This window comes from Athene noctua, chromosome 2, assembly GCF_965140245.1.
Source record: "Athene noctua chromosome 2, bAthNoc1.hap1.1, whole genome shotgun sequence".
Taxonomy (NCBI): domain Eukaryota; kingdom Metazoa; phylum Chordata; class Aves; order Strigiformes; family Strigidae; genus Athene; species Athene noctua.
In genome coordinates this window covers 26,366,578-26,393,516 of record NC_134038.1, presented here as the reverse complement: position 1 = coordinate 26,393,516, position 26,939 = coordinate 26,366,578, and the positions used below count along the sequence as shown (strand labels likewise).

Here is a 26,939-nt window from a genome sequence, read left to right as displayed (position 1 = left end):
TAAAATGAAGGTCAAAGCTGGCACCAGGGAAGAAGATGGCAAGGCTGGGGATGGAAAGCAAGCCAGACTGCTGGTGCTTCTAGTAAAAACTAGTTTTAAGATGAAACTGCTCTTAAGCATGGTAGCACTTTTGTACAAATTTGCTGGCTTATCCCCATATAGGCCAAACTTTGAGGGAGCACGGCTGCTCTGACTGTGACTACAGGACTAACAGGACCATTCCATCTCTAAATAAACTACAGCCTGTACGGTACAAGGAGTCCCTCTCTGAGCCAAGAGGGGGAAATAGGGCCTCTGTTGCAAAACTTAAACATTTTACCAAGGACTGCGCCCTGGGGTCAGTTTTGCTGCCCAGGCAGAACTGCTTGGCTCCCTCGCACAGCAAACCGGCCCTGAGGCCTTTTCCCAGTCCCACAGCCACTCCTATGACACACTGCCTAGAGCTAGGTGATTTTTACAGTTCAGATTCCTCAGAATTTTTGGGCTCCCGGTTTAAAAACCCTGGTTTCCCCGAGAATAGAGAAATTCGCGTCGAACTACCACTAGGGCCCGCCTCGGTAGCCGGGGGAAACTGAGGCAAAGGCGGCGCGACGGACGCCATTTGCAGGATAACAAAAGGCCCTACGGCTCCCCGACTGAAACCGCGCGTTCTCGGGTGCCATCTACCGGTACCTTCTCCGTTAAGCGTTTACAACGGAGCGGCCCCGCGGGGCCGGGGTGCCTGGCGGGAGGGGCGGGGCGGCGGGCAGAATGGCGGTCGCCGCCGTGGCGCGGGGCGAGCTGCGGGTCGGGCCCTGCCACCGCCTGGCGAGGGCGGCGGGCGCCCGTGGCGGGCTCCTGTGGCCGGGGCTCGGCGGCGGGCGGGCGGCGGCGGGTTGGAGCCGCCCGGCGCCCGGAGGAGAGGTGCAGTACTGCGCCGAGCTGGTGCGGTGAGTGCCCGGGGGGGGCGGGCCTGCACACCCGTGGCTTTTCCTCTCCACAGAGGAGGGCGGCGAGTCTGGCCCGGGAAGGCTTGCGAGCACTTCGCTACTGACGGAAGGGCGGCCCAATTCCCCGGGAGAGGTGGCTGAGGCTTCCCCCGGCTGCCCGGGCCGCCCTCGGCCTCGCCTGGGCGCGCAGATAACCGCTGCGGCCCTGAAGTGAAGGGGGCCGGGGGATGGGTTGCGCCCGGACCTCGGCGTTTCGCGGGGAGCCGCGGAAACTGGGCTTAATATTTAAACGGCGTGGATGATTTAACCTGCAAACGGCAATCTTCCTCCACCCCCTTCTTTCATAGCTGCTTTTCTTCTGAAATATTGAACGTTTCCATTCCATTGTCTCGGGTTTTTGGAGAGAAGGATTATTGAAGTGGGTATTTTAAAATAATGGATGTTTTCAGATCTTCTTGACTACAGGGAAATAGCCGAACTTCCCAAGTACTTCTTGGGAAAATGGGCAAAAGCAGAGGAAATCTGACAGCCGGACAGACAACTCGAGTACCTTCTCTGACTTGAATACATGAGGCAGAGGAAGTCTCTGTTTTCAAAAGCATTAATTTTCGGTCAAAACCAAAATGCTCACACATCTCAGACACTTCCAGACCAGGCAACATTTCCTGCTTGGCTTCTGGATGGTAAACAACATGCAAGGCCCTGGTAGCTGCTTTCTAGTCCATGAGAGTTCAGAAGTAAAAGATTAAGTCTCTTCATAAAGACTTAAATATTATTTCTCCTTGGTTGTAGTTGTCCTAGATGATTGACAAAAGCAGGGAGAAGGCTTCCAAGCATGTATAGGAAGAATGGAACAGGATCATTGTCTCCAAACTGATGCTTGTAAAAGATAAAGGTGTGTGTGGGCAGCAGTAACGTTTGAAGTAGGAAAACTAATGGAGAGAAATATGACAATCTTAGATTTTCTGTGCAGCACCAAGTAGCAGACCTTTACAGATGCATCAGAGTTCATAGCCAAGCTGCATTTTTCCTTGATAAAAACTAAAGATTACTGCTTTGTTCTCCTGGTTATTCTACCCAGGATTTGTTCACCAGTTACTCAGGAGATCAGAGCCTGCATGTAAAGTTAACATATTCAGGTAAAATGTTTTCAGTAATGAACTGTGAACAGAACAGTTAGGTTCCAAGGCAGAGAAGCTGAAGCGGTTGAATTTATCTTCTTTTTATTTTTGTTAAACCATAGAAAGAATTAATTATAAAAATGCAGAAACACTCAAATAAAATGAAAAATGCTTATGCTTTTGGCATAATTTAATTGAAGCTGCTGTTCACAGTAGCTCGTATATTGCATGGAGATCATAAGTTAGAAAAAATAAGAGAAAGAGGAGAGACTGTTCAAACAGAAAACGCTTGAGGCTATGCAAGCATCAGCAGCTCCCCAGTTCTGAATTTGTCTCCCACACGTTAGGAGGAACAACTGAGTTATGTTTTGCTGATACAGATTTGTATAACTTTGCAGTATGCCAGGTATCCTTTCTCTTGGGTTTTTCTTTTTCTGTTAAAAAACTATTTTAAAAGTAGCTTTAAGCTATTTGATTAAAAGTATGTTTCCTTAGTAGTTACGTTTTCTGTCTCTTGCTGTTTATGATGTCTGCTCTGGAAGACAAGCTTGTGGCTTGATGGGATTATGGAGTTTTATAACCTGAAAGAAATTCATTGTACTGAAAGTCTAGTAAAGGTCATAGCCAACTTTTCTTCTGTCTGTGGGTTCATATATAAGCTTATACTTATGTGAGAGGGAAACTATGAAAACCACTCAATACCAGTCTTAAGGTCATTCCCGCCTTTCGTCATTCCGTACACTAACACACAAAGAGAGTAGGGGTTGAACGTGATCTATAGCAATATCAATTTTATTTTGCAGCCTGAGGCTTAATGGATTTGCTCTTCTACTGTTATGTCCAAGGGCACACTGTCAGCATAAAATTCACATTTCTTTCTGATTTTTTTCCTTAACTGTTCTTTGCTGCATTTAATTTTTAAGATTAGACTAATTGAAAAAAAGCCCCAACATGCCAACACCATTACTAGAGGGAAGACAAATTTCTCTATTGTACTGCTGTATACTTTGTGTAATGTGTTTCTTTGTTTTCTTTCTGGAAGTAGAGGTGGTTCTGTGTTGTGTGAACAACTCAGGCAAACTATGGAACTGGGAAAATGTGGCTGGGAACCTTGCAGCTCTACCCAGGGTGGACAATACTGGGTATTACTACAGTCGGTCTTGAAAAGAATACTAGGTTTTGAGCTGATAATACTTTCCAGAAAGTGTCTTAATTGAGGGAGGTTTGATGCATCTGTTCTTTAATATGAAGGTGACCCTTAAAGCCTGCTAAAATTAAAAAATGTAATTTTTTTTGTTGATGCTTCTGGATTTGCATCAAGCCCTAAAACAAGGTTCACAACTGTTGTGAAAACTCTAAGCATTTGCTAGTTATCAGCTGCTGTGTATTGTAGAGGTAAGAACCTCTGTTAAATCTCACTTCCCTTTTGTTTGATGCTAAAAGTAGCAACACTAATAACCCTTGGTTTTAGTTTGGCTTTGCTGTTTTAATTTCACATTCAAAAGAAATACGAGTACATCTAAGAAAGGCAGACTTCATGAAAATGAGTAAATGTGTTTTCCTTGACACCTGCTTCTCCATTCTCAAAATGAAACTTGAAGTTGCTGGTCATGTGCTTATCAGATGACAGGCTTATCAGAAAGTACACAAAAATGTTCAAAACAAGCAATTTAGCTTTTCAGAGGTGACCAGGTGCTTTTGTTAGCTACAGTTATGTACAGTTTTGCAATTTATAATTCTGTGTACTGTGATTGTTTTTAATTTAATGGCACACCCAAGTGGCCAAACAAAGGCATATCACTCCAGATTGGGTCTCCGCAGTTTTGCTGCAGGTAACTTTGTTGCCAGAGTTTTTCTGCTTTGCATATAGTTGCCAACGTGCCAACGAACAAAAACTTACTGGTTAAGTAAGTACTTTTCTGTCAAGTTCCAAAGCACAATCTTTTAAAGAAATACGGTTTCATGTTTGGAACAGAAAATTGCAAGTTGGACAATCTTGGATTCTGTTTCTGCTTCTGCCACAGCCTTGCTCCATGTCTTTACCCAAATATCTTGAGATCTGAATTTGTGAGGTGCACTGCGAATTCAGACAGCATAACCTCTCCCTTGGGGTTTGTCTTATTTTAAAATAAGCTTAAAAGCTGCTGTTTTTGCAAAGTCAGAGTTTTGAACTATAACTTATTGCTACTATTTTAGAAGTTCAGTGCTAAGCAGTAGCACAGGCAATTTGCATAGAGTATAAATATTAAATGTATTTTTTCATCCTTTTATAGGAAGCGTGACTATGAAGGGTTTCTGTGTTCTCTGCTGTTGCCTGCAGAATCTCGAACCTCTGCTTTTGCCTTGAGAGCCTTCAACGTGGAACTGGCTCAGGCAGGTATTAAAATACATTTGTGAACTCTGTAAATGTAAAATAACAATTTCAATATTCTAAATTATGCTTGTAGGTGGTGTTTTGCCAGGATTAAATTTTTGTACTATAAGGGGCAATAAATAAATAGTGTAATACAAACCTCTGCTTTTGAATGGCCTGTGGAAAGTATCCAGCCTTTCCCAGTTTGTTTATGTACATAGTTTTTCTGACTTTCCTTTTTAGTTGTGCAGTTTAAAGTTAAATGATAACAAACAGGCTGTGGTCCTTGATACTGTTATGTGATTGCATATATGTCCTGGCTTGAAATGCAGCGGCTGAACTGGTAAAGTGCAGCTAAATCCTGTCTGTAGGTCCGTCAAAAACTTGGATGATACAATCAGTCCCAGGTCTTTGTTGGCAGAAGCTAGGTGATTGAAAGGCTGGTGGGAGGGAAGTTTGTAATTAAAGTTGTGTGAGGGGAGTGGCTGCAGTCTCTCCCCTTTGCTAGGCGGCCGAAAACTGCCAGTGCAACCAGGAGAGTTGGTAACACTTGCCGGAAAGGAGCGATCCAGGAAATGTGCCGACCGAGCACAATCCTGGATCAGCTTCTGTGGGCCGTGCTTCTGGCAGCCCGTGGTGCTGCCCTCCCTCACTGCTGTTACCGCTGCTTTTACTTCTGGGAAGAAAGTCAAGGTGTGAGGGTCGCCCATGGCTTCATCTCCATGAGTTTGAAAGTCAGGTTGTGGTGAAGATTTTTTTTTTAACTCTCTGTAGTGTTTGTACGCTTTATGAGGAACAAACATAAATTCAGAACCGAGCGCTTTGCCTACTGAGTTTGGCTATGTTCTGTGTCTGTCTTTTCAGTGTAGATAGACCAAGTGCCTTAAAGACACTGAATTTCACTCCAGATGTATCCTTTCCAGATTAAAGACTCTGTAACTCAGAAGACTATTGGTTTGATGCGAATGCAGTTCTGGAGGGAGGCTGTGGAAGATATATACTGCGATAACCCACCGCATCAACCAGTTGCTACAGAACTGTGGAGGGTAAAATATAACTCTGTTGTCCTAAAATTCACTTAATTAAAATATTACTGTGGAAATAATGACAGTGTTTTGTGTGTGCTGTGTTGTGTAGATAACAATATTGTTTTATGTAAAACAGATAACTTAAATTGTCTGTGTGTGATACTGTCAAATACCAAAGAGCAGAGCTGGAGCAGGAGGATATTTAGGTAGGACTTACTAAAATTAACTAGCACTCTGCAAACATTCAATGGCAGATCTGAATGTGCATGAGAAGAGAACAAAACTATTGCCACTTCCTAGGCTTTAACAACAACCCAAAATGCTCTGTCACTTGCCTAACAAATAAGGGCTGTCAACCTCAAGGAACTTTGTAGGCAGCGCCCTGAGCCACAGGAACCTTTCATTGAGCGGTGTCCTGACCCAAGGGGAGAATCCTTGACCACAGCATGCTGCTCCAGCAGGACTAGCTCAAAATGGCTTCTCCAAGGGCCTCCATTTATACCCAAGCCAAATCTGATCTGTGGTCAATACTGGCTCCTACTGGCCAAGGGCCTCAAGTACTGTAGAGCCCTGAGAACGGCCCAGGAAAAGGAAATCAATAGCTGCTACATTTCCATCAGCCAAGAAGCCCTGTTTTTGTTGGGTGGGTGCACCTGCCACATGGCGTGAGGAGCAGAAAAGGCCTTGACTCTGTGTAAGCACTGCACACCAATAACTAAAACAGTGTATGAGCAATACTGTTTTCAGCACAGATCGAAAACATAGCCCCATACAAGCTACTATGAAGAAATTTAACTTTATCCCAGCCAAAACTGCTACAACATTCAGATATAAATCATTTGGATATTGAGATACTAATCTCAATAGAGAGACTAGGACTGCCAGTCACACTCCTTTTGTGAGAATCACAAAACAGAAAACTGGTTTTGAAGTGGAAGAAAGAATTTGCCTATCTCTGTGGTAAGATTTCACCCCACGTATGATTTCTCTAAAGGAAGAACAATATAAGACAATCCAGACAGAACTGGTTGTGAAATAGAATGTTGAAAAATAATTCAGAAAGTATTTCTAGGAGTTCTGATAGCTCTGAACACTGCAAAGCACTGGAGTGAACTAATAATCCAACATGACCTGGTGACCTCTGCACTCAAGATGTGGTTTTTATTTCTGTGTTTTAGCAAATACCCCAAGAATAACTTATTTGAAGAGCACAGCTTCACAAATGTTCAAGAATGTCATTGCAATTCTTGGAAAGGATTTGGAAAGACACCTGAACTCACAAGCATTGCAGAGCTGTTAATAGAATTAGTATGTCTTTCTCACAGTGTATTTTATGTATACTCCTCTCACTGTTGAGTTTGTATGAGGACAATTTTAATTTTCCAGAATAAATACTAATTTATCATGTTAAATGTATTCCTGAAGTTTTGTATATCCCAGAATACTCACATTTGGATTCCAAGAGTTTTATGCACTAGTGAAGTATATAAATAGCCTTAAGTAGTGTTTCTAGAATTATTAATCGCTCAACTCTCAGCCTATAAACTTATACAACAACTGTATAATACTTGTGCTTACTTATCTGTCCATTTTGAACATGCAAAAAATGAGGCCTAATTCTCCATTCATTTCTGTGGGAGAAGACAATTTTCAAAACCTTTGAAAAATGAGAACCTGTATGGTTGAATGAAGGTAGCTCAAAATGGATGTAATGTACAAACTGGGTAATTGAGCAGGACTCAGTTTGGTGCTTTAAGTCTTGACCTGTGACTGTTTCAAGGATTTCATTTACAAAATGATACTCAAGACAAAGAGTGAGAAGCGAAACTGACATTTGTAGTTGTAACTTAAAATTTGCCTTTTCACATACCAAGTACTTCCTCAAGCAGATTTTGCTGAATCAAGAAGATCTTGTCTCGTCAAACCATGAAAACTTACAAATACAATGGGTGTAAAGAAGTTGAAAGTGAACTATAAAGGCTAAGATTGTGAGAAATCTGCTCCCTAACTTTTGTTTTAAAATATTTATGTCTCTAATTGTAGTTTTTCTGACAAAGTGGTCTGCAAAATTCAGTGTGTGTAAGTAAAAGGATTGAAGGTAGGTTGTTAGAATGAAGTGGTACAGAAAGGAAGTCAAATACAAGATGAGAGCCAAAAGAAGAGATGCTGCGGGGTATGTTTTTAAACAAAACAATAGTATTGCCATTATATTTATTACTTTGTTAGGATGCTGTGTTTACAGTATGTATTGGTATGTTGTATTGATGTAATTTTGAAACTTTACAGGGGAAATTTTTTATTTCCTGACTCTGGAGGAAACTATGTTCTCTTTGGAAAGTGAACATAGCTGTCTGCAAATATTTTGTGGGAACATGTGACTCAATGAAAGAATAAATTATTTTCAAAAATAATTCTAAAGAAATGCTTTTGATTAAGTGACTTGATGTCCAAGATTTCATTTTTTATGTGCAACAACTAGAAAGAAATGCCAGTTGAAAATTTTTGTATTTGAAGATTCTCATTGTCCACTGACATACCACTTTTATTTAACCAAGTGAATACAATCCTTGTAAGAAAGGGATTATCTAAAATAATGTTTCAGCCTTCAGAATGCAGTGCTACCATCACTTTGTACACATTAACATGGATGTTTTATTTAATGATTTTCAGGCTGTTAAGAGGCATAACTTGACTAAAATGTGGTTCATGAAGATCATTGATGAAAGAGTAAGTATTTACCATTCAAAGTCTGATTCTGGTTTTAGTAATATTTGGGGTTTTTCCCCTTATTTTTATGCGTTTGTGTGTAAAACAAAAGCTTAAGTAATTAATCTTTTCCTGGCAGTAGTATTTCTCTTTCAGAATGCTACAGCTATATTTCCTTTTAATTCTCCATTGATGCTCTTACTCATAATTTCTGCTCTTTCTGGGAAAAACAGCTAATAGAATCCTTGTTTATTTTTGCTTTAAAATATATGTAGTTTGTAAGTCCAACTCTTTCTTGTTTCCTGCTCCGATAACCAGTGTATCAGTGCTCATGTTTTCTGTTGCTGGTCTCTAATCTTGATTTGAAGTGGTTACCCCTAGATGTAATCCACTTAGATACCTTTCTGTATGTAAGTGAGTGAAGTTCCGTCCTATGGGGTTAAGTAGTAAGGTCTCTATATACAACTGCTAAGAATTCTTAAAAACTACAGTTTAATAGAAAAGGAAATCAAGATGTGCAAGAAGAGAAAATTGTATGTGTTCTCTCTTTGTGCCATTCCAATCCTGCCCCAAGAGAAAAAGCATTTTGAATATTGCAAAATGTTGCATAAATCTACATCATTGACATCATCTTATTCCTCCTCACCTCTTTTCTTGCCATGTCAATTTTGTTCCTAAATAGCTGCCTCTTGAGATGAGTCATGGATATAAAATTTCAAAAATTAAATTACCTGTCTGAACCTTTCTACCATACTTTGCTGCTTCTCCTTACCATGGCTGTGCAGTTTTTTCTAAGCAATGCTGTAAATTGAAGCATTCAAATCACATTAATTTTAAAATATCTACTGTTTTTCTGGGGGGGAAAAAAAAAAGAGGGAGAATTTCACTGGTGCAGTGCTGCTGCTGCCAACTCTGACACAAGGGCAAGAATGAATAGCTGAGGGCAAGAATTTCTTGCTTTGCTGCTAAAGTTAGTGTCTCATGAAGTTACAACTTGAGAAAACTGATGGTCAGTTACTTGCAGAGTGTCATTGCTCTGAAAGACTTCAGACGTTTTTAACCTTAAGACTGTTTTTTAATCTAAAAACTGGTATGTTTTAACCACAAAGTCACTAGGACAGGAAGAATGATGGAGGATATTATATTTTTGGGTGTATTTGCATATGAGTTTGAAACTCGTGTATTTCATGGATTGATTTTTGTGCATGTTTAAAAAAATATATTCCTATTTATCTAAATTTCTCTGTGCTTCAGATGCAAATTAAGTATTAAAATTCACAACCCCATAATGTAAGAATACCATATGATGTTTTGTTTTGGTTGTATCTTTTTTTTAATGAAGAATTCTGATTTATTATTATTGCAAAATGTTATATTTGCCCTGGTAACCAGAGTTGAATGCAGTTGCATATAGCTACTTGGTTATGTTAGACTTGCTATAAGCTTTAATGACTACTTCTGAGTTTATACTCTCTGTATCTCTTAGTTTTGTCCTTTTTCTTTTCTAATAGTGAATTAGGCAGAGATGACTCTAGTAATAAACTTGTACAAATAGCAGTTATGTTTACATTTTACTGAAGTTCTGCGTTCATATGACAGGAGAAGAATTTGGATGATAGAGCATACCGTAACATCCAGGAGCTTGAAACATATGCTGAGAACACTCAGAGTGCTCTCTTGTACCTCATCTTGGAAACACTGGGTAGGTCTTTTCCCCTTTTTAGATTTTATTGATGATTCATTAGTGCGGGTACAATATTCACTGATGTTTCAAAAAGCCCACTCTTTTTCAACTGGAGTTTAATCTCAGTAGAAGTTGTTTTAGGTAATACTTCAGATCTCTTTTGAATGCTCAACCGTAAATCTGGAATCTTACCGCACCTATCCTAGAACTACACACTTTCCGTAAAAACTGCTCAGGGAAAGCTCATTGAAGTGTGGTTTCCTACTGCTCTGTTCTTCGTTGCTTTGTTTTCTCTTTTCTTGCTCTTATTACAGCGTGTGGTAAATCCAGCTCTTCACCATATTTTCAAATTGTTCCACTTAGTCAGAACACAAAATGCTGTAGTCATTCTGCAGCTGTTGTTCTGTATTGCACTGTTGTACACAGGTTATCTTGAAACAGCTGATTTCCCAACCTATAAACTTTCCTTGGTGATGTTGTAAATTTGTTTCTGAATCCTCTCCTCTTCCTAAAAGTGGTTTAACTATCATTAATAGAATAGCTAGAAAAATACAGTGAAGATGATACGATCCTTGTGGTTAAGAGCTAGTATCTATGTCTTGTTTAATACTAAGAGTCACAGATCGGGGAAAGAACTGTCCATTTGCAGTGAAGAAGAGGGTAACTTTCTTTTAGGTGTCTGTTGCATTGTGAAAGTATTTCCTGTATGAGCTCAGATGTGAAAGAAGGGTGAGAATAATTATTATTTAGTAGTATTTAGTATTGTAGTAGCAAAATTTTCCTTTTCCTTATCAGACTGGTCTGATGGAAGGCCAATGCTGAAGTTAAAAGAGTTTAAAAAGAAAAAAAGAGAGAGAAGTAGAAAGAGAGATATGGTGAGCACATTCTTCTTTGGAAGAAATAAGGAACCTATCTCTTAACATCTGATATTTGCTTCCTCAGCAGGAAATCAGTGAAATGTTGCATGTGTCTTTCTGAACTTCTAATTTAAGAAATGTAGGAGTATGAGAAATATCAATGTCTTCCATTCTGAGAAATGTATTTGATTCTGAAGAAGTTCAATCATGCTTGGGTCACTTCTGATACAAGTCAGATGATCCTGTTCTTGAAAATCTGTTATGGGGGCTCCAGATTTTCTAGGTGCCCTATTGTCATGTTTAACTTCTCTTGAATATACCGGTGTAACAAAATATCTAAGCAAAAGTCTCCTTTACTGCATATTAAACAGTTAACTTCTGTGGGTTTTTTTCCACAAATGGAGCAATTAACTGAACGCAGCCTTTTTCCTCGTGTTTCCCATTTAGTCTTGTCTAGACTAGGTGGACCTGCTTTCATTACAGGTCATGTTTGCTAGATTTCTTATGTTTTTCAGTTTCTTTGTTCCTGAGCTGTCTCCAGTTTGTGTGTGTATCTCCCAGTAGCAGTGCTGCTTTATTCTTACTGGCTTTGGGTTACTTATTTTGTCAAGCTCATTTTGACTGGTAATCTTGTCGTCCAAAATCCTGGTACTTCCTCCCAGCTCCTATCATTTAAGAATATTAATATTGTGCTCTCTGATTCATTGCCTAAGTAGTTATGAGTCTGGTACAACTCAATAATTTTTTTAAACCTTTTCAGAACCTCACTTTTGGGATATATTCCCAGGCTGAGCATGAATCATGCTAACTCTTACTTCTTGAGCTTTTTTTTTCCATTCCTAGTTATATGTAAAGCCTGAACTGCCCAGTCAGTATCAGTAAGTTATATCCATTTATTCCTCCAAGCCACACTCTGCTTTCTGCTGCCATTGCCAAAATAATTCCATGTAATCTACCTACAGCCACTGTTTCGCAAAGGCTTCCTGTGACCTATGCAAGGCTCAGGCAGGCTGGGTCAGTGAATCTGGTATGGCCAGTATCGTTTTCAGGTGTTAGTTAGGCTCATTGGTCTGTAATTCCTGTATCCTTATTTCTTTCTTTGTAGAATGCTGCTTCTGCTAGAGCTTATATGAATTTCAATTATCGTTTAAATTTTCATTTTATCCTGGGTCAGTCCTGTGAAAACATTATGGCTTTATGATCAGCCTAAGCCAGCCTTGTATGGTCTTGCTATGAAGAGCAATGGTGCTGCTCTGCCCCACTCATCTCCCTCTTCTTTCAGTTCTCACAGTTGGGTGACCATGCAGTAACTAAAGTTAGTTTTCAGTTACTTTGGGGATCTGATTCAGTTTGCCATGCTACTGCCTCATTGCCCATGACAGCACAAGGGAGGTGGCAGAAATACGGGTTTGGTGGGGAAGTGTAGGACCATTCTTTTTGGCTTCAGTACGTGCTAAATCAGCTGCGGCTAATCATGAAACCATGCTCTAAGTATTAATGCTTGTCAGGAATCTCACACTTGAATGATTTTTCTGGCAGGAAAAACAGTTCTTAGAATACTGTTATCCTCGGAGAGGACATGCCAATGAAAATGAGTTTGTGTACTGATATATTATATCTGAATAGATGCTGCTCCGCTAAGTATATGCTTTGCAGAAGCTGCCACAAACTAAGGTATCTTACTTCTGAATGTGGAAATCAATGAATTTGCCTGCTGCTTTGCACCTCTGAGATGAGATCTCAAGGCAATTTATGAACATAGACAGTTCTGTCGTGGACCAATGCACTTAGATTTCCTTAAATATGACTGTGATACACATCAGGGAAGACTATACCCCTCGAAAGGCCTGACAGTATGTTTTTAAACATATTATTTCTGCAATTTTAGGTGTGAGGGACATCCATGCCGACCATGCAGCCAGTCACATTGGAAAAGCCCAAGGCATAGTTACCTGTTTAAGAGCAACTCCATATCATAGTGCAAGACAAAAAGTCTTTCTTCCCATGGACATTTGTATGTTGGTAAGAGAAGCAAGTTGTCTGGAATTAAACAGTATAGTGTTTCTAACTGTCTCTAAGTGCTAGATATGAGATTATAATTTATTTGGCCAGAAACAGAACACCTTTTTTCTTTAGTTTACTCCTTCTGCTGTGGTTTAGTAATATGCCATTGTCATGGTTTTGTACCTTTTGGGAGGTGAGAGGAGTGACCTTTATGGTTTCAGGTGGTGTTTTATTTTTTTATTAAATGTAGTACATTTTTTTATTAAATGTAGTACATTTTAGCTTTCAGAAATTTTTCCATTAATGTGCAGAAATACACGTATGGAATGGGGCTTGGGTTTGGGATTTTTTTTGTTTTGTTTCCTTTTGCTATCCCCGTAAAGGAAGAACTATAAGAAATTATATTCTGAACAATCTTCTTAGGTTTGTCTTTACTACCTTTTCATAAATGTGCTGGTGGGTTTGGTTTTTTTTGGTTTTTTTTGGGGTTTGGGTTTTTTTTGGTAACATATAAGCATACACTGCATACCTTGCTGTAGGAGATGGTGTAGTACTCCAATTTAAACTGTACACCTAATTTGCATTGGAATTTAGCAGATCTTGCAATTTGGGTAAAATGAGATTAAAACTCAGATTTTTTTAATTAATATTTTTCTGCCTAGATCTGTAGGCATCTCAGCTGTTATTCCTTCATCTCCAGTCTTTAAATATTAATGCTGTTCTTTTTATACGTAACCAAAATTCATGTAATTATGGTGATGCTTAAGGTAGTTGTGTTAGTATGTTCTGAATATCATTTCAATACAATTGAAAGTTTATACTAATTTAAGTAGTTGCAAAAAAATCTAGATAGTAATATAGGTCAGGGTTATAAAACTGCAGAAAGGAGCTGCACCCTGCTTTCAGCCCTTCTGGGACTGGATGGTATGGGAGTCCTTCCAAGTTTTTAGCTTTTCAAACATAGCCTGAAAATTCACAGTCATTCCTTGCCACGGAAGGTGTTTTACAGTGAAACTGTAAAAACAGCTTGGATCCCTTCTGTGCAGACTGAGCATCTTGTAAGCGTTTCAGCTGCTGGCATGTATCAAGAGTTCTGCCGGAGTCTATCTCCTGTGAAGCCTACCTGCCTACCTTTGTACAGCTTTCACATGTTTGAGTGTTACTGAGAACAACAGACAATTGGTGCAATTCTGAATAGAGCATGTTATGTCTTAACATTGGTCACTATGGTCAAAGACTTAAGTTTGTTGTTGTTTGGGGGGGGGGGCTTGGTGATTTGGGTTTCTTTAATTTGGGTTTTGGGGTGGGTTTGTTTGGGTTTGGGATTTTTTGTTTGTTTTTATTGGGGTTTTTTTGGTTTGTTTCTTTTGCAAGCCTGGTGGTCCACATCAAACCCAAAATAATGATTTACTTCATAAGCCAGCATGGCTTCTGTGTTAGCTGTTACTGGCTTGCTTCTGCTTCATACTGATTCTTGGATTAGAGTTCAAAAATTGGTCATCTAAACTGATCTAAATTCCCCAAACTTTAAAATCTGACTTGGTTTATCTGAGTGACGACAGAGTTTTTAGGGAACAAATTCATGCAGAGAGAGTCTGTACCAACTGTTCCCTTTGTTCTCTTGAATTTTTTTCCAAGTGACTGACAAAAAGGGAAATAAAAAAGGAGGGGGCAGTGGTAAAATATTTAGGCTGTTTCAGTATTGTGTCATTAGTTTGATTGCAGGGACAGGTTTTTGAGAAGCTAAAATGGAAACTTGATATTTATTGAAGGTTTTCTTCTCTTTTTGATTTTCCTTCCTATGTCTAGCATGGAGTTTCACAAGAGGATTTCATAAGAGGCAAGCAAGAGAAAAATGTGAGAGATGTAATTTATGACATTGCCAGCCAGGCCCATATTCATCTAGAACATGTGAGATTCCTTCCCTTTTATTTATTTAAATAAATGTAATTGATGCTAATCTTCACAAAGCATTATGCATATGTGTTGTGAGAAGATTTACAGCTGCATGTTAATTTCAAATATTTTACCTTTAATTACTTTGAGAGTTTAAAGTAAAAAAACCCCACCACACAAAATATCACACTTATCTGTATGTACAGGAGGCAGTTTACTTGCAGCCAGGTCCAATTGCATATATATAAATACTGCCTACAAGCCTTATTACTAGGAGAGAACCTTCAAGCAGACTTTTATAAATGCAATGATATGCCAGCATGGGATCAGCACCATAGAAAGCACTTCTGCAAATGGTGTTTCACAGCACCGTGGAATGGCTGCCAGGAAAGCAGAGCATGTTGCCTTTAACTGCTGGTTAGTGTGTGTGGGAGGAGGATTCATTCCCTAACATGACCAGCCATGCTCACAGCTATGTTGGGAAAGGTGCTTTCTGTTTATTTGTTTTCTGGCTCACAGCCAAGTAAATTAGGAAAGACTTTATTTGCTTGGAACAGTGGATAATGACTCCTGAAGAACTGCAGAGTCCTACTCCATTTTTCTTTTATGCTCATATTTTCACTACATTCTGAATTGCTTGTTGGTACATAATACAAAAGCAAAAGAGTGTTTCATTAGCAGTGCTGTGTCTGCCTTTATCTGGAGAACGAAACTTGCAAGAAGCACTGTAAAGAGTTTCTTATGTCTACAAATACATGTGCGCATATACTTTGAGTATTGCACCCAATACTTCCATTCAAGGTAGTCTGAAAAGATAGCACTTCAAAGTAAAGAAATGCCAGATTTATCTTTGCATTTACACCATTAATATAATCCTCAGTTACAGCATTACCTGTGATCACAGTATTTTATGCTGTAGAGACAGGAGAACTCTTCATTTTTCTGAAGGTAAAAATGAGGCATCTCTGTTTTGTTCAGTTGGTCGTTAGTTGATTCATGTTTTTATTTTTTGTTAATAATATGTGGCCTTGGGCTTTATTTTTAATATGGACTATTTATAATTTGCATTGACTGCATTCCTGTTCATGTTGTTTCACCTGATGTCTCAATTTTTGTTGTCATATGCCCAGGGAAGCTTTTTTTTTCCATTTAGAAGCAGGGAACAGAGACAAAGAAAATGTAACTTCAAAACTGTCCACTATCTTTGTTCAAGCTGAAATATTTTGATTTTTCTTTTTTTATTCCCCACCCCTCAACCCATAATGCACAGTGTGTAAACCCCGTTGACTTTGGTTGCAATTGTGGCTTACAAAAATGCCAAGTGCCTGGCCTGAAATGCCTCACATTGGGGATGGGAGGCATGGAAAATGAGCAGTGTGTATTTATTGTCCAGATGTTTAAAATTTGGTTGCGGGTATTGCATGGAAACTTTGGGACAGAAGCAGGGAGAGAATTCAGTTCTCCAGAGCCTTTCAGATAATTGATAATTCTTAGTACATTGGTCCCCTGGCTCCCAACATGCCAATCAGCTCCTGAAGAGAACAGGCAGAACCTTACCCCCACTTTCTTTCCACTCTGTTCCTAGAGCCCTGCCCATGTTAGGCATTGGGAGGATCCTATGGAAAATATGCAATGTGATCATGTAATTGGACCCTATACAAAAAAGTATAAACACAAGGAAAACAGATTAGGGCAGCATTTTATTCAATTGAATGTTGATCTTGGCACCTCCCCCACCCCTTTATTTTTTTTTTTAATGGGTGGGTTATATAATCTTAATTCAAATTAAAAAATTCCTCTCTGAATACTTGTTTCTAGCCTCCATCATCATCAGTGAAGAATAATTGACAGTGCAGGATCTCTAGAGTGTTTAAACCACTTGAACTGGCAATAACTGGCAGTAATAACAGGGTGTTAGGCTCCTTGATAATCAGATGGGCTTTGTTAATGCAAGGATAAAGATACTTTCTCTCCTAATGGATGAAATAGACTTTTGCTGGCAACATCTGCTGGATAGTTCAAGGCTTTAGGTGAATGTAATGGGCTGATGCCTTTAAATGCATCTGTTCTCCTGTATAAAATCACCATTTTATTTTGCCTGAGGGTCTTTTCAGCCACTTACCCTCTGTTTTAGTTAGGATTACAGGGTAGGGTAAAGTTTGAACCTGCAGAGAGTTTTCAACAATCTCAGCATTTGTTACACAAATAACATATTTTGGAGGATGAGGGTAACAGTTACCAGCACCATTTCACAGTCAGAAGAAATATAGTCCTCAAATGCTAAATTCAGTCTCAGCAATATTATATGAAGCATATTGTAGTAATGTGACACTTAATCTTGGGAGAAGTTTCTGAAAGTGTGGTCAGCTCTTGCTGATACTGTGACCAGCAGAGGGCAAAATAAGATAATGAAGACTGCAGTTTTCTTTAGGAATTGTGTGTTTTATTCTAATAAAAGTGCTCTGTCAGTCCCACAGTGATCCCTTCAAAAGCCTGCGAATACATTTATGTGTTCCCCTCTTTCTCTTAAGCACCCCTCCCCCTATTACTCTTTTTAAAAGAGGGTCTCCTTTTGGCTTTTTGCATTTATCTCAGTTACGCTAGATCATTATGGACTCAATTTACCAAGGAGGATAACGTGCTTTCTGAATGATATGTAACCCATTCTGGGTTAAGAAGGTCAAGCAAGATTACTTTCTTTTTTCATCTTGCAATTAATAATAATAAGGCAGAGCATTATATCAGGCAAAAGCATTTTTTTTTTTTTTTTTTTAGAGATACATATACATACACACGCACACATGTTATTACATCTCAGAGTGTAAAATTCAGTGTCTTCTGAAAAGATTCAGTATTTTTCTGTCCTAAAGTTTTAGCCTGATTTTCCAGTTGTCTGGAAAGATCCATGGAAAGCTAACAGAAGCTCATACATTCTCATCAGTATTCATAGAGGGTTGGTTAGTTTGTTTGTATTAATCCGTAAGAAAAGGGAAAACAAAGAGTGATTCTGTATTTATAAATAAACATTACAGGAATATTTGCTTCAGCTCTGTTAGATGTACCTGGGTTGTACATGGGTTTGAATTGTAGACTTCATTCAGCCATGGTTTACACTCTGTTTATATGCAGATACTGAGGACCTGAGGCATTGAGATCCTTTCAAAGTCCTATAAATGTAAACGGAGCGTAACTGGCCTTCTGAGACTGAGGCAACACTGGGCCAAAAAGATGCACTCAGAGAAATGCATTTCTGGTCTTCCATTATTCCTGTCTCTTGGGATGCAAAGAGTTATTTGGTGGGGGGTGAAAAAAAGAGTTAAATCGTATTTATTAAATGAGGTGCAGCTTGGAACTTTGTTGGAACAAAGGATGCTAATTTACATTGGTTTATTATAGGTAAACTGTAAGGTTGTCAGACAATATAAGAATTCTAGCAGGCCTCTCCCAGTATTATGTACTTTCAGTGTCATACTTTTGTATACAGTAAGGGATGATGCTGGCTTGCACATAATGAAAAATTACAGTGTCAAAATAAAAAGGGACAAAGCTTGTAATACAGTCTGTTGCCTCCTAGCCATTATATGTAGTACTTAATGTTTAATCTGAAATGTTAAATTCTCCTGATGTTTGTTTTTTGTTTTTTTTTTTCCTCCCACCTTACCCCATTTACTTTCAGGCTAGATCTTTCAGTAAGAAAGTTCCTGTGAAGGCATATCCTGCTTTTTTCTGTACGGTGGGTGTGATATCATGCACTCTTTAAGTAATGGACTCATGTCTGTGCTAACACGTTTGTGAAGAGTAGAGTATCAAATTAAGCATGGTTAACTAATGCTTCATGTGTTTATTTTGGGAAGATGTAGTACCTAAAGTTTGTGAAAATCATGTGGGCCTGACTGTGGAACCTCATAGTTTTGATCAACAATTCTAATCCTTCTTCTTTAACTACATCATTTTGCCCAAGATGTCTGTATATCCGTAGGCCATTATTCTGATGCAGGGGCCCAAAATCTTGTCTATTTTTATAATTTGCTGTTTGGTCTAGTAAATCATCATGCTTCTCTTCACAAAGCCTGCCTTTTTTTATATCCTTTGAATGGGATGGTTATGCTACCCCTTAATAAAAGGGGCAAAATGTCAAGCCTTTTTCCAGTTCCTCATTGTTTCATGTATTGCTTTTTAAACTTAATGCCTAATTATTTGTGTGCACCATACGGACTAAGCTTTTTTCTTCTCTTCTAGGTTGCTTTAGATGATTATTTGTATAATATGCGAAAAGTGGACTTCAATATATTTCATCCAAGTTTACAAAAGAAGAGTACATTATTACCATTGCATTTATATATTAGATCTTGGAAAAAAACATATTAAAGTTTTGGGGTTTTTTTAAATGGGTTCAGAGTGCTGAGTTTTTTCTTCGATGTCTTAATTTGATAGAATTGTTAAGTGTCTAACTTCACACTTCTGCAAAGTGCAGTTCATGGGAAATAGCAGATGCGCATGAACTGTAGCTGTCAGCTTGCTGGCAGTAGTTAAGTTTGTTCTTGGAATATTAGGCTGATACCTCTGCTTCCATGTCTGCCAAGTCATATGTCCTTGTCTGGGATTACTTGTCTTGTCTTTCCTGTAATAACAGCAATATGATAAGAATTCTTCTTGGACAAATTTTGTGCTAATGGATACTTCTGACAGTTCTGGCACTTTACTGATGAAAAAAAAAAAAAAAGACTGCTTTGTGACCAAAAGCAGTTACAGTAAATGCCTTATAAATCAGCTAAGTAATGCTGTTTAGTGCAAGGAGCAGACTTCTTGCAAGTACTAATGAAGTTATGAGCCAATATATTTGAATGTTAGGAAAAGCATTAGCTGTTTTAATTATGTAGTGTGTATGCACAATTTCAGAATAGTGAAATAGAGTTGTAGTACTGAAATTATTTAACTGTGTGTTGAGATTGAGCATTGAAGTGACTATAAGTAGTGGAGAGGATAGCTTTACAATATAGGAAGAGAACCCTTAGGTGTTTTTTATCTCCAGTTCAGCCAAAGGCTTTTTCACTCTGTTCTTGCCTGGTCTCTCGTCTCTCTGTTGTTGCCCACAGGTGTCATTGCAATGTGGGTTCGACTGCCCCTTTGTTCATACTCACTGTGTTGCTCAGGACACCCTCCTGTGTGGCTTCCCTGAATTCCTTTTCTTCAGTACTGTGAAGGAACATATTCCTGAATGTTACAGGTCATTTTGGTCCTCTCTCTCTGTAAAGATACTGCTTTGTTTTTTTGGTGGGAAATGCCTGGGAGATTTGTACTCGGCATCTCTTAGGATCAAGGTAAATACTTCTGTTTGATTTGTTGTTTGGTAAAATAATACTTCTTAACATCCAGCTTGATTCAATTGCACAAATCCGGTAGTTTATTCTGCCGTCATCCTTGTTCTATTAAATAGCTGCTTTTTCTAGAGATTTTTTTTTTTTTTTTAATCAGGGTTAATCTCCCCAGATGCTTGGTTGTATAACAGCATCCTGTATTTTAGTGTACAGTGCTACATAATGAATTTCTGAGAACAAGATTCGTGGCTTCTTTAATCACAGAAACTGTCAGCATGGCAGAAATTTTAGGAACCCAACATTAAATCCTTCACTTGGTGATTTTATTTTACATGTTTGAAGACAGTTTGTGATACAGATCTTGGTTAATTCTGCAGTTTCCTATTAACAAGTAAGACATTTCTCTCTGAATTTGTTCAGCTCAGGATCTGTATTACTAGAGGTGTAATAATCAAGGTTGATATGATCCTAGAAAAATCAGTGTATACTGGATGGGGAGTATACTGGCTATTTTCTGAAAGTAAAATCTTAACAGGCTCTGTCCACTTCTCAAGTTAGTTGCTGTATCTTATCATTGGTGTTCTTGAATGTGGCAAAGAGGTCTGGTGAAAGGAAAACATTTCCTTCCTATGCAGGCACCACAGCTCTTCCTGCCAAATGAAGAGCAAAGGCTTAGGCTCCGTTGCTGCTACCAGGCCAGCTGTGCATTCACTCTGTTTATTTTATGTTCTGGAAAAAGTATTACAAATGTCTCTTTCTCCAGTTGGTCCTTGTTTTGTTCCAAGCGTGCTTACCCAGGACAATAGAGGCAGCCCTGTCTGTCCTCTAGAAAGGAATCATTCTCCTGTAAAGTTAACTTTTGGCAGGAGTGCAGTACAGTAAGGGAAAAGGGAAACCATGCAGTATGACCAGTACATTGAGTTGCTACAGTGGTATCTTGCTTCCATGCCACAAGGCCAGTGCTTTGCTTCTGTGTTGAAGTGGAAGAAATCTTGACAATGTGCTTAAAAAGGCATCAATGGAAGGGCTGATTTGTTCTAGTGTAGAAAAGAAGCCGTGTGATGCAGTGAATGCTTAGCATGGTGAGAGGGACTTATCAGTGAATTAGTAAACAGGATATGGAATAAATAAATTCAAGTTATGACTTCAGTCACAAGAGAGTTTTGAGTGACCTCAGAAAGTAAAGCAGCACTTTGAATTGCAAATGATAGGAGGCTGCGTGAATAAGCAATCTGTGTCTCCTTTGTATCCTTCGGGGAACAGTTCTCTCTCTTGGATGGTCGAGCATGATTCTGCCCTTAGGGGCAATGTTGTGAATGGAGGCATTAAATATCTGTCAAACAAGGTAGTCTTAATTTGTCTGCTTTCACTGGCAGTATCTCTTTATTTCTCGATAGTATTTGGTGCCATATAAGAAATTATAAATCAGTTCTGATGATTTATAATTCTACATCCTACAAAAATTTGTCCTATTTCTCCTTTTTGTTGTTGGTTTTAGTTTGGGGTTTTTGGGTTTATGTTGTTTTTGTTGGATCTGACAAAAAAATTTCTTATATTCGTGCTAACCTATTGGTCATTCCTATCAGAAAAGCATCTAGCAAATCTGTTGCTAGCTGCTAATTACATGTTTGAAAATATTTTCCATGTATAGTTTGTAAAGCAGCAGTCTATTGGGTATTCTCAGTGACCTCATTGTGCAAGACCTTCATGGTCTCGCTTGCTTTTGGTTAAGCACAGAATTGTATCTCCATCTTTCTCTTCAGAGCAGTTCACTGGAATCTGTTCCAGTCTCTTTCCACTTAGAATTGTAGGTTTAAGCTAGCAAAACATAAGAATTGTATTAGTCCTGTAACAGATCATATGTTGTCCGTGGTAGGTAAAAGCTATGGGATCAAAAGTCCTGAATGAATTGAAATACATCAGACATCACCTGACTATGATTTTACAGTTGAATTGGCTTCCCACTTAGACATATAATAGTTTTAGTAAAATCAAACCAAAGAAAAGATTAATTTTCGAGGAAGAATGCAAAAGTCTCTGTCATCGCTTTGGAAAAATGCATCCTCCAGATTGTCCCTGTTTCTCTGGCAGCTTAGCATCTGAATATCTGTATCTTATTTTGGTCTTCTCTAGTGTCAGAACATTCAACAGCACCAGAAAATGCTTTCCAGCCATAAACATAGAAACTGCTATACTGCAGAGGGGGAAGGCCATGCACTTTTGTCTGTGTTTTTCAAAAACACATTTGTCTTTGTTTTTCAAAGGAAGATACAAGAGGAACCATTTAGATGAGTATGAGCAGTCTCCCAAAATAGGATTTTTTTTTTTCTTACTGCTCTGATGCCAGGTTAAGAACTACAAAGGTGTAGTTATAAAAGAATTTAGAAGGGGATGCAGTATTATGCTGAATGTTCTCAGAGCCTGTTTTCCATCGGGTTGCTGATCACAGCTGTGCGTTCTCAAAACATTTGTCTTTCTATCTCAAAACATCTCCATCTTTTTTTCAGCTTTCATGAATCTTGCTCTAAGTCCACAGATTTTTTAAATTTTTTTTTTTTAAATATGGCTGACCCCAACCACATTGAATCCATTGAGGTTGATCCAGTAAAAATTTTGATAAATAACATTCACAGATACATAAATCAGGACAAAATATACAAGCAGTCCTTTGTGCTTCAGGCTACACATTGATTGGTATTTACTTTTATAGACAGGCAACAACTTGCATATAATCATTCACTGATTTATGTTCTCAGATGAACCAAAGGGTGTTTAGCATTCTCCTCCAACAGGGGCATGTTCTATATTCAGTGGGTTAATCTATGGATATTTTTGTTTCCCTGTTCTAGGATAGGCTCCTCTGTATCTGCACAAAGTCAGAAAGGCAGGATAGATGTGCATTTCAGTTTCATGAATAAAAAACCTGAGAGTATTTTTAGAGGAGGATGCAGGTTTTCTTTCTTCATACTAGAGGGGAGACTTTTGAAACCTTAAATTGTGCAGTAGTAAGTGGTTGAGCTTTTTTTGACAAGTCAGCAGTGGAAGGCAACTTGTAAGTGGTAGCTACTCCTGTATAACCTGCTGTAAGGTCTAGGAGCAGCTACTCAAGCACTGCTGTCTGTACCTGAGGATTAATTTGCTCTGTGCATCTTAGGCTCAGCACACTCCCTTCTTATTCAAGCTGTTCAAACTTTCTATTTTATTAACCTGAAGACTCTAAAGGAATAATAATTAAGGAAAAAAAAAAAAGTAAAGCTTCAACTGTCAGTCACTATCCAGGAGGCTGGAATTTGCCTAAAAACAGAAATGCTTTTTTTTTTTTTTTTTTACATAATGCACAAAATGCACAACTTATTTGAAGTTGCAGGTAGGCAGTGTGTAACAAGACAGGGCATTTTTGTTAGCTTAGCTCTAACTGATTTGTCCTTTTATTGTTAGCTCAGTTCTAGTTCACTAGCCTAAACATTTTTTCTTTAAGCACCTAATGAATTGGTATGCCCACTTAACCTTCATATTTACTGACAACTTGCTCTAATAGGTTGAAAGGTCTCCTTTTCCCAGGTAGCCACAAATGCATGTCTTCTGTTTGCTTTTCCCTTAGGGGCAGTATCTTAGCAAGAACAAATCAGGTCAATTGGGCATACGGATCTGTTATGCAAACATCTTGATGATCCACTCATATTCAGTACAGTATCATAAAAACAGGGCTGACGGGGACCCTGGCAAGTAAGTAAAATACCAGTCCATCTATCAGCAGAATAATCTGTAGCGGTAGCATCCAGTTACCCATTTTATGGATGAAATGTTATGCATAAATAGATTACGTTATGCATTAAATAACAGGATTTATTTTTATTGTCAGATTTTACATTTATAATTTATTATAGTTTAGGAAGATGGCAGAAGGGACTCAATTTTTTGCTTTCAGTTTTTCAGGATTTACAGCTATTCTCCAGGATTATTTTAAAGCAACATAAGGGCAATACTTCCACAGGTTACTCTCAGTCATATAGTGACTGCTGTCAAGTTTGCTGTCTACAAATGCTTAAAAATTGAGAGTGCATGTCTAGTTTTGCCAGAGTGTATCTAGATGTTGTTCTTTGACATATTACTGCATATAATCAGTTAAGGCTGAAGCGTGAAAGGTTAGATTTTGTAATTTCACACCTTCAGTTACCCCAGGCAGAGCAAGACATTGTGGTCTCAGACATCCTAGACCTAAATCCTGTTTAGATTTCCATGCCTAAATAAGCATACAATTAAATAAAGGAGAAATAAAAATAGTTAAGATATAACTCCAGATATTTTCACTCTAACCCCAACCCTAACAACATTCCCCCCCCCCCAAAAAAAAAAAAAAACACCAAAAAAACACCAAACCAAACCACCAAACCCAAAAAACAAACAAACCATAAGGAGCTCCGTAACAGATGCAATGTTTGTAAATTGAGAGGTCTGAACTGCAGCTGCAGAAGTTGCATGAAATCTGCTTGCCTGCAAATACTGCTTTTTGTGTAGTGTAAGCGAAGAACATAAACAACTAATGTGGGGCAGAGGAGAAATTCACCCCATGAATCTGAAGTCACAGTGCAAGTAACTGCTGCCTTAACAGCTGCCACTAATCTTTACAGACCCCTGTCTTTCAAGTTCTTGAGGTGCCTGCCAGCTGTCTCTGAGCAGGCTCCAAGCTGTCCCAGTATGGGTAGTTTGATGTTTCTCTCATTACCATGTCATACAGGCTCTGGATATACTGTGTCCTTCCAAGGCCTCTTGAGGCCCTTGGAAAGCCAAAGACGTAACAGCATGGCTGGACTTTCACAGAATACAGCCGTGGCTGCTGTCCTTCACGGGCATCCCAGGAACGTAGACCCCAACCCAGCTTCCCTCTAATTTGTTGCACTTTCAAGGCCTCATCATTTAGAAGGGTGCCTTATCCGCCAGGAGACAGCTAACCTGAAGCTCTGGAGATGTAAATAGGCTGCTTTGTGTGACTCAGCTTTTTTCAGGGCATGGAAAGAGGCGAGGGGGACCATGACCGTACAGGCTTAGTCGGTGTATTTGTCAGCTCCAAGAGGAGAGCAACAAGCTCCTGTGTCCGCTTCGGAGACTGGGAACTAGGCATTTATGTACCTTTAAAGACATGGATTTGGGCTTCATTCTGTTGAGAAGCTTCATTGCAAACCATTCCTGGAGGGATGGAGGTCTGAAATTCCTTCTCTGCCAGTTTATGGTCAGACACTGTTATCATTGCTTAAAAATCCCCAGAGATTCAAATCCAGTATAACATCTGTTTGTTGTCTTCTAATGTCAGGAGATGTAAAAACACCCTAGAGATTTGTCCATCCATACTTTTTTAATTGAGCTACTGCTTGTTACTGCCCAAGCTGAACACGGGAGTTCATCCTCTTAAACCAGAGCTCTGACCAGGACAGTTAAAGGATGGAATTCCGAATTCTGATGAATGGTTTATTCAGAAATTAACACATGAGACTGAACTCCTTCAGTGTTTTGTAGAACCGTCCACAAAGCCATATTCATATGATTTGTATAATTAACAAATCCTATAGTCTAAATTTGTAATAAGGTAATATGCTTTGAACTACAAAAACGCTCTGCCTTTATGGCACTTGAAAAGCCAAACAGTACAAAACTTAGCACCTATTGAGGTTTTTGCCTTAAAAAAAATCTATTTTACCCAATTAACTTCTAATAAAGAGTAGAGAGTCATCTCTTGCTTTCAACAGTGGAAGTTTAGAATTCAGCATTATGGAGTATTTCATGAAAGCCAGAGTTAAAAATGACATGTATATTTGCAGGGACAGAATGAGACACATCCATCCCTAGGAAACGAACAGTTATTTCTGGTTCAGCTTCTGAGCCCTTTCTTCTCAGGCTGTTGGCTAGCAGTTTGGCTGTGGAAACTGAGGAAAAAGAACACTTTTGGAAGAGAACTGAGCCTCTGTAATGAAAATGGGATGAACACCAAATAAAAGGCTGTTCTATGTTTGTACAAATTTGTATTATAAACATTATTTCTAAGGAAAGGCTATGCTTCTTTTGGCTTCTTTGCCAAATTTTCTCATACCTTAGGTGTACAGTGAGTGCAGCCTCTTACTTAGGATAAATTCTTATCATATGAAAACTCAGAGCAAAATTAATGGATTGGTTAGTTTTCCCTTGGCTGATTGGAAATTGCCCTCGAGTAGTTCCAAAGAGCTTTTAAATATACAGATGGTGAGCAGAAATCTTTATTGTGTCAAAACCAGAGGTCCCTTTCTGTCAATGTCAGAGAAGCAATCCATCAGAAAATGAGCTTGGCTTGAGCCTTTCTGGCTCTGTTATTTGTTAAGATACAGTATTAAATGGTTATTGCTGAGTCTCATTTGTATGGTATGTACAAGAGAGGGGCAGAAAGAAAAAGCGCTACTTTGTAGTCTATTTTGATCTCACTTCAAAAATAACCTATCAATTTGCAATTTAGCTTTTAAGGTAGGTTAAAATTTTAAACTGTTAATAGTTGTACATGGACAGAGCTCAACCAAAGACTGAGACAAAATCTACAGATAACCATCTAGATTGAAGTTCACAGCTTGGGGCTAAATTTACAGAACACACTTAAGCAATTTTAACCCCGAGAGGTTGGAAATCAGTCTGCGGTCTTGAACCTGAGTCCCCAGGTTTAATTTCTCTGGTATGTGTACAGATACTTGCTCTCATGATAACACACATCAGTGCAAGCTCTTCATTATGCAACAGTCTATGTGATTTTAATGCAACTCTCAAAACCTTTGCAACACATTTTTTTGGAAGATATCTAACAGCCAGAAATTCATGCTACTAGCATAAGCTTGACAAAATATTTTAAAATGATATAAAATTACAGATGGTCCTGTTACACTGGACATGTTGTTTATAATACATGAGATAGACAAACATTGTGCTTTTTCACAGCAAAAAAAGAAAATGTCTATACATTTACATGTTTTTATTTTAAAAGGGAAATGCTTAAAGCAAATTACTAAATTATGTTCTTTGACTGCCTC

The 26,939-nt window shown here is 38.7% G+C and overlaps 1 protein-coding gene across 5 annotated transcripts; it reads left to right on the top strand.

Moving 5' to 3' along the window:
- The first annotated feature begins 738 nt into the window (after nucleotides 1-738).
- On the top strand, nucleotides 739-18,970 carry NDUFAF6 (NADH:ubiquinone oxidoreductase complex assembly factor 6). Of its 5 annotated transcripts, none has more exons than XM_074898689.1 (9): nucleotides 739-929; nucleotides 4,324-4,423; nucleotides 5,327-5,449; nucleotides 8,102-8,158; nucleotides 9,737-9,839; nucleotides 12,567-12,700; nucleotides 14,492-14,593; nucleotides 18,255-18,311; nucleotides 18,818-18,970. In XM_074898689.1, the coding sequence occupies exons 1-9, from the start codon at nucleotides 751-753 to the stop codon at nucleotides 18,944-18,946; spliced, it is 984 nt and encodes a 327-aa protein (XP_074754790.1). In that variant the 5' UTR covers nucleotides 739-750; the 3' UTR covers nucleotides 18,947-18,970. The 5 variants fall into 5 exon arrangements, with proteins under 5 accessions (XP_074754790.1, XP_074754791.1, XP_074754794.1 ...); XM_074898693.1 differs by having other exon boundaries at nucleotides 893-929; nucleotides 4,324-4,427; XM_074898691.1 differs by having other exon boundaries at nucleotides 894-929; nucleotides 4,324-4,427; nucleotides 5,268-5,449.
- Nucleotides 18,971-26,939: the final 7,969 nt, after the last annotated feature.